General features: G+C 46.0%; 1 protein-coding gene across 3 annotated transcripts in view; it reads right to left on the bottom strand.

Annotated features, from left to right (window-relative positions):
• Window positions 1-14599, bottom strand: part of LOC109879993 (uncharacterized) — a 240621-nt gene that overhangs the window by 30774 nt on the left and 195248 nt on the right. For all 3 annotated transcript variants that reach the window (XM_031810565.1, XM_031810567.1, XM_031810566.1), the window contains exon 6: window positions 9456-9637. In XM_031810565.1, coding sequence (XP_031666425.1) covers window positions 9456-9637 — 182 coding nt within the window. The remainder of the gene's footprint in view (window positions 1-9455; window positions 9638-14599) is intronic.

Raw genomic sequence — 14599 nt, 5'->3', positions numbered from 1 at the left:
TGTATAGCCACCTACCTACGGTATACCTACCTACCTACTGTATAGCCACCGACCCACCTACCAACTGTTTACCTACTTACCCACCTACCTACTGTATACCCACCTACCTACTGTATAGCCACCTACCTACGGTATACCCACCTAACTACTGTATAGCCACCTACCTACTGTATACCCACCTACCTACTGTATACCTACCTACCTACTGTATAGCCACCTACCTACTGTATAGCCATCCACCTACTGTATAGCCATCCACCTACTGTATACCCACCTGCCTAATGTATAGCCACCTACCTACTGTATACCTACCTACCTACCTACCTACCTACCTACCTACCTACTGTATACCTACCTACCTACTGTATACCTACCTACCCACCTACTGTATACCTACCTACCTACCTACCTACCTACCTACCTACCTACCTACCTACCTACCTACCTACCTACTGTATACCTACCTACCTACTGTATACCCACCTACACACCTACCAACTGTTTACCTACTTACCCACCTACCTACTGTATACCCACCTACCTACGGTATAGCCACCTACCTACGGTATACCTACCTACCTACTGTATAGCCACCGACCCGCCTACCAACTGTTTACCTACTTACCCACCTACCTACTGTATACCCACCTACCTACTGTATAGCCACCTACCTACGGTATACCCACCTAACTACTGTATAGCCACCTACCTACTGTATACCCACCTACCTACTGTATACCTACCTACCTACTGTATAGCCACCTACCTACTGTATAGCCATCCACCTACTGTATAGCCATCCACCTACTGTATACCCACCTGCCTAATGTATAGCCACCTACCTACTGTATACCTACCTACCTACCTACCTACCTACTGTATAGCCACCTACCTACTGTATACCTATCTACCTACTGTATAGCCACTTACCTACTGTATACCTACCTACATACTGTATAGCCACCTACCTACTGTATAGCCACCTACCTACTGTATAGCCACCTACCTACTGTATACCTACCTACCTACCTACCTACCTACCTACCTACCTACTGTATAGCCACCTACCTACTGTATAGCAACCTACCTAGTGTATAGCCACCTGCGTACTGTATAGCCACCTACCTACTGTATACCCACCTGCCTACTGTATACCCACCTACCTACTGTATAGCCACCTACCTACTGTATAGCCACCTACCTACTGTATAGCCACCTACCTACTGTATAGCCATCCACCTACTGTATAGCCATCCACCTACTGTATACCCACCTGCCTAATGTATAGCCACCTACCTACTGTATACCTACCTACCTACCTACCTACCTACCTACCTACTGTATAGCCACCTACCTACTGTATACCTATCTACCTACTGTATAGCCACTTACCTACTGTATACCTACCTACATACTGTATAGCCACCTACCTACTGTATAGCCACCTACCTACTGTATAGCCACCTACCTACTGTATACCTACCTACCTACCTACCTACCTACCTACCTACCTACCTACCTACCTACCTACCTACCTACCTACTGTATAGCCACCTACCTACTGTATAGCAACCTACCTAGTGTATAGCCACCTGCGTACTGTATAGCCACCTACCTACTGTATACCCACCTGCCTACTGTATACCCACCTACCTACTGTATAGCCACCTACCTACTGTATAGCCACCTACCTACTGTATAGCCACCTGCGTACTGTATAGCCACCTACCTACTGTATACCCACCTGCCTACTGTATACCCACCTGCCTACTGTATAGCCACCTACCTACTGTATAGCCACCTACCACCTACCTACGGAACCTACTGAACCTACCTACCTACCTACCTACCTACCTACCAACCTATCAACTGTATACCTACTTACCCACCTACCTACTGTATACCCACCTACCCACCTACCTACTGTATACCCACCTACCCACCTACCTACTGTATACCCACCTACCACCTACCTACTGAACCTACTGAACCTACCTACCTACCTACCTACCTACCTACCTACCTACCTATCAACTGTATACATACTTACCCACCTACCTACTGTATACCCACCTACCCACCTATCAACTGTATACCCACCTACCCACCTACCTACTGTATACCCACCACCTACTGTATAGCCAGCTACCTACTGTATAGCCACCTACCACCTACCTACTGAACCTACTGAACCTACCTACCTACCTACCAACCTATCAACTGAAAACCTACTTACCCACCTACCTACTGTATACCCGCCTACCTACTGTATACCCACCTACCCACTGTATACCCACCTACCACCTACCTACTGAACCTACTGAACCTACCTACCTACCTACCTACCTACCTACCTACCTACCTACTGTATAGCCACCTACCTACTGTATACCTATCTACCTACTGTATAGCCACCTACCTACTGTATAGCCACCTACCTACTGTATACCTACCTACCTACCTACCTACCTACTGTATAGCCACCTACCTACTGTATAGCAACCTACCTAGTGTATAGCCACCTGCGTACTGTATAGCCACCTACCTACTGTATACCCACCTGCCTACTGTATACCCACCTACCTACTGTATAGCCACCTACCTACTGTATAGCCACCTACCTACTGTATAGCCACCTGCGTACTGTATAGCCACCTACCTACTGTATACCCACCTGCCTACTGTATAGCCACCTACCTACTGTATAGCCACCTACCACCTACCTACGGAACCTACTGAACCTACCTACCTACCTACCTACCTACCTACCTACCTACCTATCAACCTATCAACTGTATACCTACTTACCCACCTACCTACTGTATACCCACCTACCCACCTACCTACTGTATACCCACCTACCACCTACCTACTGAACCTACTGAACCTACTGAACCTACCTACCTACCTACCTACCTACCTACCTACCTACCTACCTACCTACCTACCTATCAACTGTATACATACTTACCCACCTACCTACTGTATACCCACCTACCCACCTATCAACTGTATACCCACCTACCCACCGACCTACTGTATACCCACCTACCTACTGTATAGCCAGCTACCTACTGTATAGCCACCTACCACCTACCTACTGAACCTACTGAACCTACCTACCTACCTACCAACCTATCAACTGAATACCTACTTACCCACCTACCTACTGTATACCCGCCTACCTACTGTATACCCACCTACCCACTGTATACCCACCTACCACCTACCTACTGAACCTACTGAACCTACCTACCTACCTACCTACCTACCTACCTACCTACCTATCAACTGTATACATACTTACCCACCTACCTACTGTATACCCACCTACCCACCTATCAACTGTATACCCACCCACCTACCCACCTACCTACTGTATACCCACCACCTACTGTATAGCCAGCTACCTACTGTATAGCCACCTACCACCTACCTACTGAACCTACTGAACCTACCTACCTACCTACCAACCTATCAACTGAAAACCTACTTACCCACCTACCTACTGTATACCCGCCTACCTACTGTATACCCACCTACCCACTGTATACCCACCTACCACCTACCTACTGAACCTACTGAACCTACCTACCTACCTACCTACCTACCTACTGTATAGCCACCTACCTACTGTATACCTATCTACCTACTGTATAGCCACTTACCTACTGTATACCTACCTACATACTGTATAGCCACCTACCTACTGTATAGCCACCTACCTACTGTATACCTACCTACCTACCTACCTACCTACTGTATAGCCACCTACCTACTGTATAGCAACCTACCTAGTGTATAGCCACCTGCGTACTGTATAGCCACCTACCTACTGTATACCCACCTGCCTACTGTATACCCACCTACCTACTGTATAGCCACCTACCTACTGTATAGCCACCTACCTACTGTATAGCCACCTGCGTACTGTATAGCCACCTACCTACTGTATACCCACCTGCCTACTGTATAGCCACCTACCTACTGTATAGCCACCTACCACCTACCTACGGAACCTACTGAACCTACCTACCTACCTACCTACCTACCTATCAACCTATCAACTGTATACCTACTTACCCACCTACCTACTGTATACCCACCTACCCACCTACCTACTGTATACCCACCTACCACCTACCTACTGAACCTACTGAACCTACCTACCTACCTACCTACCTACCTACCTACCTACCTATCAACTGTATACATACTTACCCACCTACCTACTGTATACCCACCTACCCACCTATCAACTGTATACCCACCTACCCACCGACCTACTGTATACCCACCTACCTACTGTATAGCCAGCTACCTACTGTATAGCCACCTACCACCTACCTACTGAACCTACTGAACCTACCTACCTACCAACCTATCAACTGAATACCTACTTACCCACCTACCTACTGTATACCCGCCTACCTACTGTATACCCGCCTACCCACTGTATACCCACCTACCACCTACCTACTGAACCTACTGAACCTACCTACCTACCTACCTACCTACCTACCTACCTATCAACTGTATACCCACCAACCCACCTACCTACTGTATACCCACCTATCAACTGTATACCCACCTACCCACCTACCTACTGTATACCCACCTACCTACTGTATAGCCAGCTACCTACTGTATACCCACCTACCCACCTACCTACTGTATACCCCCCTACCACCTACCTACTGACCCTACTGAACCTACCTACCTACCTACCTATCAACTGTTTACCTACTTACCCACCTACCTACTGTATACCCACCAACCCACCTACCTACTGTATACCCACCTACCCACCTACCAACTGTTTACCTACTTACCCACCTACCTACTGTATACCCACCTACCTACTGTATAGCCAGCTACCTACTGTATACCCACCTACCCACCTACCTACTGTATACCCCCCTACCACCTACCTACTGACCCTACTGAACCTACCTACCTACCTACCTATCAACTGTTTACCTACTTACCCACCTACCTACTGTATACCCACCAACCCACCTACCTACTGTATACCCACCTACCCACCTACCAACTGTTTACCTACTTACCCACCTACCTACTGTATTCCTACCTACCCACCTACCTACTGTGTACCCACCTACCAACTGTATACCCACCTACCCACCTACCTACTGTATACCCACCTACCAACTGTTTACCTACTTACCCACCTACCTACTGTATACCCACCTACCCACCTACCTACTGTGTACCCACCTACCTACTGTGTACCCACCTACCTACTGTATACCCACCTACCTACCTCCCAACTGAATACCCACCTACCCACCTACCAACTGTTTACCCACCTACCCACCTACCTACTGTATACCTTCCTACCCACCTACCTACTGTATACCTACCTACCCACCTACCTACTGTATACCCACCTACCCACCTACCTACTGTATACCTACCCATCTACCTACTGTATACCTACCTACCCACCTACCTACTGTATACCCGCCTACCTACTGTATACCCACCTACCCACTGTATACCCACCTACCACCTACCTACTGAACCTACTGAACCTACTGAACCTACCTACCTACCTACCTACCTACCTACTGTATAGCCACCTACCTACTGTATACCTATCTACCTACTGTATAGCCACTTACCTACTGTATACCTACCTACATACTGTATAGCCACCTACCTACTGTATAGCCACCTACCTACTGTATACCTACCTACATACTGTATAGCCACCTACCTACTGTATAGCCACCTACCTACTGTATACCTACCTACCTACCTACCTACTGTATAGCCACCTACCTACTGTATAGCAACCTACCTAGTGTATAGCCACCTGCGTACTGTATAGCCACCTACCTACTGTATACCCACCTGCCTACTGTATACCCACCTACCTACTGTATAGCCACCTACCTACTGTATAGCCACCTACCTACTGTATAGCCACCTGCGTACTGTATAGCCACCTACCTACTGTATACCCACCTGCCTACTGTATAGCCACCTACCTACTGTATAGCCACCTACCACCTACCTACGGAACCTACTGAACCTACCTACCTACCTACCTACCTACCTACCTACCAACCTATCAACTGTATACATACTTACCCACCTACCTACTGTATACCCACCTACCCACCTATCAACTGTATACCCACCTACCCACCGACCTACTGTATACCCACCTACCTACTGTATAGCCAGCTACCTACTGTATAGCCACCTACCACCTACCTACTGAACCTACTGAACCTACCTACCTACCTACCAACCTATCAACTGAATACCTACTTACCCACCTACCTACTGTATACCCGCCTACCTACTGTATACCCACCTACCCACTGTATACCCACCTACCACCTACCTACTGAACCTACTGAACCTACCTACCTACCTACCTACCTACCTACCTACCTACCTACCTACCTACCTATCAACTGTATACCCACCAACCCACCTACCTACTGTATACCCACCTATCAACTGTATACCCACCTACCCACCTACCTACTGTATACCCACCTACCTACTGTATAGCCAGCTACCTACTGTATACCCACCTACCCACCTACCTACTGTATACCCCCCTACCACCTACCTACTGACCCTACTGAACCTACCTACCTACCTACCTATCAACTGTTTACCTACTTACCCACCTACCTACTGTATACCCACCAACCCACCTACCTACTGTATACCCACCTACCCACCTACCAACTGTTTACCTACTTACCCACCTACCTACTGTATTCCTACCTACCCACCTACCTACTGTGTACCCACCTACCAACTGTATACCCACCTACCCACCTACCTACTGTATACCCACCTACCAACTGTTTACCTACTTACCCACCTACCTACTGTATACCCACCTACCCACCTACCTACTGTGTACCCACCTACCTACTGTGTACCCACCTACCTACTGTATACCCACCTACCTACCTCCCAACTGAATACCCACCTACCCACCTACCTACTGTATACCTTCCTACCCACCTACCTACTGTATACCTACCTACCCACCTACCTACTGTATACCCACCTACCCACCTACCTACTGTATACCTACCCATCTACCTACTGTATACCTACCTACCCACCTACCTACTGTATACCTACTTACCCACCTACCTACTGTATACCTACCCACCTACCTACTGTATACCCACCTACCCACCTACCAACTGTTTACCCACCTACCCACCTACCTACTCTATACCTACCTACCCACCTACCTACTGTATACCTACCCATCTACCTACTGTATACCTACCTACCCACCTACCTACTGTAGACCCACCTACCTACCTACCTACCTACCTACTGTATACCTACCTACTGTATAGCCACATATCTACTGTATACCCACCTACATACTGTATACCCACATACCTACTGTATACCCACCTACCTATCTACCATCTGTATACCTACCTACTGTATACCTACCTACCCACCTACCTACTGTATACCTACCCACCTACCTACTGTATACCTATCTACCCATCTACCTACTGTATACCCACCTACATACTGTATACCCACATACCTACTGTATACCCACCATCTGTATACCTACCTACTGTATACCTACCTACCCACCTACCTACTGTAGACCCACCTACCTACCTAACTAACTAACTACCTACCTACCTACCTACCTACCTACCTACCTACCTACCTACCTACCTACCTACTTACCTACATACCTACCTACCTACCTACCTATTTACCTACCTACCTACCTAGCCTCCGCCTGCCCACCTTATTCTCCCCCTTTCACATTGAAAACCTTATATTCCCTGAGCCAATATTGAAGTTCCCAAGAGACGACAGCCCTAAAATAATTTTTGTTCAATCTCTTCTATTTCATGCTATAATAATATTTTGGGGGGAGAAGTGAGATAAAAGCTCCATGTTGGAAGAGTAATTGTAGGTTTTGTTTGGCGTCTGAATCCGGGGGGAGATAGGTGAAGGAGGTGAGAGGAGGTGTTTATTTGTTTTCATGTCATTTCTCCAGTCACTGAGCACACGGTGAATTGATCACTTCTATCTCTCTCTGCAGGATGCTGCTTAGACGTTCTCTCTATGTTGTTTTCTCTCTCCCTCTCCAACTCTCTGCAGGATGCTGCTTAGACGTTCTCTCTATGTTGTTTTCTCTCTCCCTCTCCAACTCTCTGCAGGATGCTGCTTAGACGTTCTCTCTATGTTGTTTTCTCTCTCCCTCTCCAACTCTCTGCAGGATGCTGCTTAGACGTTCTCTCTATGTTGTTTTCTCTCTCCCTCTCCAACTCTCTGCAGCTCAAACAAACCTCTTTTTCAGCCTGCCTGTCTTCCTTTGGATGTCTTGTTCTGCCTCATTGTCTCTCTCTTTCACTCACTCTCTCTCTTCCTGGTGTTTTTGTTCTGGCTGCCTCGCTAATTTCACTCTCCCTTACCCCCCTCCTATCCACACCCAGTCCCTCACCTCTCTCTGTTTCCCCTTCCCTCTCCCAACTCTCACTCTCTCTCTCTTCCCCCTCCCTTTTCTCTTTCTCTTATCACAGTAACTCATCCCAGGGCCTGGAAATCCCTTCCAACTCACCTCACAAACCCTGGGGGGGGGGGGGGCTGTCACAGTGACACACACACACACACACACACACACACACACACACACACACACTACACACACAGACAGGTTAAACTACTCAAAGACACAAAAACACAAATCCACACACTCACTCAGCATTCACACTGGATGACCACCAGAGGTGCGTCAGATTCTCTCTTATCTCAGATCTAAGTGGCAGGTTATATTAAAGAGCAGTGTATATTTTTTAACACTCACACACTGTCTGTGCCTTTTGAAAGGCTAATTCAGCTTCAAATAGCATATTTCATGTCTGAGACAGACTAGAGGTCTTTGGTTTGCTGCTATTGATGTCAGTCAACATCACACATGAGAGGCCTACTCACAGGTGTGAGACACGCACAAACACGTAACACACACACGTAACACGCAACGTACACATGTAACATGCAACATACACACCGAGTGTCATCTCTCATCACCAACCACACTTCATTATTAGAGTAGCTTGTGTGATAACCCAGAGTGACAGTCAGTTCTAGTGGGAATCATCTAGAATCAGACAGCATCAACGGAAATGAGCTGATTCAATAAGCACACACACAGATATGGCCATCTGACTCACAGAGAAAACACTAGATATATATCTATCCAGAATAGCAGTGACTGCACAGCTTCTCTGGAGCGTTTTGAGGGAGAACAGGCCAAATCAACAGGCTCACCTGTGTCCTCCTCTCCTCCTTCTCATAATCTGTTCCATTATTCCATCCTGTTCTGCCCTCCCTCATTCCCTCCATCCCTCTCTGTCGGCTGACACCCAACATGCTCCATTGCTCACTCCTACATACCTCTTCCCTCTCACCTTGTTCAGGGTGATCACGGCCTCTTGGTTCGTTCCACTGATGTTGAAGGTGTCTCCCGTCTCTCCTTCCAGGACGGTATATTCCAGCTTGGCATTGTCGCCTAGGTCAGCGTCTGTTGCTGAGATACGGCCCACCTCCGCCCCCAGAACAGCCAGCTCTGACACAGAGAAGGACCACATACCTGGAGAGAGGGAGGAGGCAGGAAGGAAGGAAGGAAGGACAGAAGGAAGGAAGGAAGGAAGGAAGGAAGGAAGGAAGGAAGGAAGGAAGGAAGGAAGGAAGGAAGGAAGGAAGGAAGGAAGGAAGGAAGGAAGGAAGGAAGGAAGGAAGGAAGGAAGGAAGGAAGGAAGGAAGGAAGGAAGGAAGGAAGGAAAAAAAGAGAGATTTAGACAAGGGATTTGATGTACTGTACAACAGGGAGGAGGGGCTGAGGGAGAAAAAGGGTGATAGAGAGTGAAATGAGGGCGTGGTAGGAGACAGCGACATCACAGGCGCTGAAGGTTACACAGCACTTATTTATCTTGTTTATGTTGTTTGTGTTTGGTGAGGCGAGATAGAGAGGACTCATCAAATGTCAATGACTGTGTCTGTCTCCTGCTGTTATTTCTTCTCCGCTAACAAGCTTGACTATTCATCAAGGACAGATAATAAGCCTGTGGTTCCTCTCCACTCAGTCATGTTTAAACATGCAGGGGCATTTACCTTTTAGTGCTCTTCACATTAAATCACCACATTAAATACCCTTTGTTGGAGCTACAGTTTATATTACTGTGAAATACACAGATCCCATGACTCACTCTCTGTCTGGAAAAGAGCAGTACAGGAGCTAACTCAGTAACAACTCGGCATTGCTCACACACAGTCCATTCCTTAAACTTCACTTCAGTCGTTTACTGCATACGGACCATTGACTCAAGTGAAATGTTCGAGGGAGGTGGGGAGAAAGAAAGAAAGATATATATTTTTTGCCTTACATGCACAAAATGTACGTGCCCATTCAGCAGAGCAGCTATGTACAGTACAACTAGTTATTGGTGGAAAAATCAGATAAACTCCGGGGCTCAGACAGAATAACATTGTAAGCGGCGCTTTGTAAAGTAAAAATGATAGCCAGCACTTCAGCCAGACAACATCACGACTACGTCAAACACACAAGGAGTAAGATAAAGGATTTATCCACCCACATCAGAATAAGACAAATGGTAGATAAGGACGTTATGAAAAGATAAACAATGTGCTCGACTTTATGTGGGTAAGACCAAACGTGGACTTAAGACAAGGACATATGAGCATACAGTTGAAGTCGGAAGTTTACATACACCTTAGCCAAATACATTTCAACTCAGTTTTTCACAATTCCTGACATTTAATTCTAATAAAAATTCCCTGTATTCCCTGTTTAGGTCAGTTAGGATCACCAATTTATTTTAAGAATGTGAAATGTCAGAATAATAGTAGAGAGAATTATTTATTTCAGCTTTTATTTCTTTCATCACATTCCCAATGGGTCAGAAGTTTACATACACTCAATTAGTATTTGATAGCATTGCCTTTAAATAGTTGAACTTTGGTCAAACATTTCGTGTAGCCTTCCACAAGCTTCCCACAATAAGGTGGGTGAATTTTGGCCCATTCCTCCTGACAGAGCTGGTGTAACTGAGTCAGGTTTGTAGGCATCCTTGCTCGCACACTCTTTTGCAGTTCTGCCCACACATTTTCTATAGGATTGAGGTCAGGTCTTTGTGATGGCCACTCCAATACCTTGACTTTGTTGTCCTTAAGCCATTTTGCCACAACTTTGGAAGTATGCTTGGGGTCATTGTCCATTTGGAAGACCCATTTGCGACCAAGCTTTAACTTCCTTACTGATGATGTCTTGAGATGTTGCTTCAATATATTCACATCATTTTCCTACCTCATGATGCCATCTATTTTGTGAAGTGCACCAGTCCCTGGGCATTATGGCCAAACAGTTCTATTTTTGTTTCATCAGACCAGAGGACATTTCTCCAAAAAGTAAAATCTTTGTCCCCATTTGCAGTTGCAAACCATAGTTTGGCTTTTTTATGGAGGTTTTGGAGCAATGGCTTCTTCCATGCTGAGCGACCTTTCAGGTTATGTCGATATAGGACTCGTTTCACTGTGGATGTTGATACTTTTTTACCTGTTTCCTCCAGCATCTTCACAAAAGGTTCTTTGCTGTTGTTCTGGGATTGATTTGCACTTTTCGCACCAAAGTACGTTCATCTCTAGGAGACAGAACGCATCTCCTTCCTGAGCGGTATGATGGCTGCGTGGTCCCATGGTGTTTATACTTGCATACTATTGATTGTACAGATTAACGTGGTACCTTCAGGCATTTGGAAATTGGTCTACAATTTTCTTTCTGGGGTCTTGGCTGATTTCTTTGGATTTTCCCATGATGTCAAGCAAAGAGGCACTGAGTTTGAAGGTAGGCCTTGAAATACATCCACAGGTACACCTCAAATTGACTCAAATTATATCAATTAGCCCATCAGAAGCTTCTAAAATTTTCCAAGCTGTTTAAAGGCACAGTCAACTTAGTGTATGTAAACTTCTAACCCACTGGAATTGTGATGCAGTGAATTATAAGTTAAATCATCTGTCTGTAAAAAAGTGTTGGGTAAAATTAATTGTGTCATGCACAAAGTAGATGTCCTAACTGACTTGCCAAATCTATAGTTTGTTAACAAGAAATTTGTGGAGTGGTTGAACAACAAGTTTTAATGACTCCAACCTAAGTGTATGTAAACTTCCCACTTCAACTGTAAGTGCTCCATTTGCAACCATGATGAAAAATCCCCTGTTGCCAGGCATTGCAATAGCCATAATCATAAACTAAGTGCCTTGCATTATATGAGCATTGAATTGGGGAAGGCACCATGTACGGGAGAGATAGAAATAAATGACTTATCCAAAGAGAAGCATATTGGATAGACTGCTTGAGCACTCTTACCACAGCAGGCCTCAATGAGGAATGCTCTTCTTTTTTTTTGTGGTAGGTTATAAATATGTAGGCCAAACATTTAGGCAATGACATCATAATGTGTCTGTATTGTGTGTTTATAGCTACAGTATATTGTTATTTTATATATATTGTTAGTTTCCCCCACAGCTCCCGCAAATCAAATCAAATCAAATGTATTTATATAGCCCTTCGCACATCAGCTGATATCTCAAAGTGCTGTACAGAAACCCAGCCTAAAACCCCAAACAGCAAGCAATGCAGGTGTTGAAGCACATTGGCTAGGAAAAACTCCCTAGAAAGTCCAAAACCTAGGAAGAAACCTAGAGAGGAACCAGGCTATGAGGGGTGGCCAGTCCGCTTCTGGCTGTGCCGGGTGGAGATTATAACAGAACATGGCCAAGATGTTCAAATGTTCATAAATGATCAGCATGGTCAAATAATAGGTTTGGGACAGGTAAGCACGTCCGGTGAACAGGTCAGGATTCCATAGCCGCAGGCAGAACAGTTGAAACTGGAGCAGCAGCACGGCCAGGTGGACTGGGGACAGCAAGGAGTCATCATGCCAGGTAGTCCTGAGGCATGGTCCTAGGGCTCAGGTCCTCCGAGAGAGAGAAAGAGAGAGAGAGAGAATTAGAGAATTAGAGAGAGAGAGAGAGAGAATTAGAGAGAGAGAGAATTAGAGAGAGCATACTTAAATTCACACAGGACACCGGATAAAACAGGAGAAGTACTCCAGATATAACAAACTGACCCTAGCCCCCGACATATAAACTACTGCAGCATAAATACTGGAGGCTGAGACAGGAGGGGTCAGGAGACCCTGTGGCCCCATCCGATGATACCCCCGGACAGAGCCAAACAGGAAGGATATAACCCCACCCACTGTGCCAAAGCACAGCCCCCACACCACTAGAGGGATATCTTCAACCACCAACCACCATCCTGAGACAAGGCCGAGTATAGCCCACAAAGATCTCCGCCACGGCACAACCCAAGGGGGGGGGGCGCTAACCCAGACAGGAAGATCACATCAGTGACTCAACCCACTCAAGTGACACACCCCTCCTAGGGACGGTATGAAAGAGCCCCAGTAAGCCAGTGACTCAGTCCCTGTAATAGGGTTAGAGGCAGATAATCCCAGTGGAAAGAGGGGAACCGGTCAGGCAGAGACAGCAAGGGCGGTTCGTTGTTCCAGAGCCTTTCCGTTCACCTTCACACTCCTAGGCCAGACTACACTCAAACATATGACCCACTGAAGAGATGAGTCATCAGTAAAGACTTAAAGTTTGAGACCGAGTTTGCCTCTCTGACATGGGTAGGCAGACCATTCCATAAAAATGGAGCTCTGTAGGAGAAAGCCCTGCCTCCAGCTGTTTGCATAGAAATTCTAGGGACAATTAGGAGGCCTGCGTCTTGTGACCGTAGCGTACGTGTAGGTATGTACGGCAGGACCAAATCAGAGAGATAGGTAGGAGCAAGCCCATGTAATGCTTTGTAGGTTAGCAGTAAAATCTTGAAATCAGCCCTTGCCTTGACAGGAAGCCAGTGTAGGGAGGCTAGCACTGGAGTAATATGATAAAATGTTTTGGTTCTAGTCAGGATTCTAGCAGCCGTATTTAGCACTAACTGAAGTTTATTTAGTGCTTTATCTGGGTAGCCGGAAAGTAGAGCATTGCAGTAGTCTAACCTAGAAGTAACAAAAGCATGGATTCATTTTTCTGCATCATTTTTGGACAGAAAGTTTCTGATTCTTGCAATGTTACGTAGATGGAAAAAAGCTGTCCTTGAAACAGTCTTGATATGTTCATCAAAAGAGAGATCAGGGTCCAGAGTAACGCAGAGGTCCTTCACAGGTTTATTTGAGACGACTGTACAACCATTAAGATTAATTGTCAGATTCAACAGAAGATCCCTTTGTTTCTTGGGACCTAGAACAAGCATCTCTGTTTTGTCTCTCTGCTGGGATCTCTTGATTGGGCCAATACTGACTGAGAAGTCATAATTATGCCTTTTAACCTGTGTGGTATTGTTGTCGTGATATTGATTGCCATTGCCTTTGCATGCCGAAGATGGGCTCATACGCAAAGCGTTCGAGCGGCAATAAAAATATGTAAATGTACGTTTATTCAACAGAGTGCTGTCCTGTTTATGTTC

The sequence above is a fragment of the Oncorhynchus kisutch genome, linkage group LG30 (genome assembly GCF_002021735.2).
Source record: "Oncorhynchus kisutch isolate 150728-3 linkage group LG30, Okis_V2, whole genome shotgun sequence".
In the NCBI taxonomy this organism is placed as follows: Eukaryota; Metazoa; Chordata; class Actinopteri; order Salmoniformes; family Salmonidae; genus Oncorhynchus; species Oncorhynchus kisutch.
This window is presented reverse-complemented; position numbering and strand designations above follow the sequence as displayed.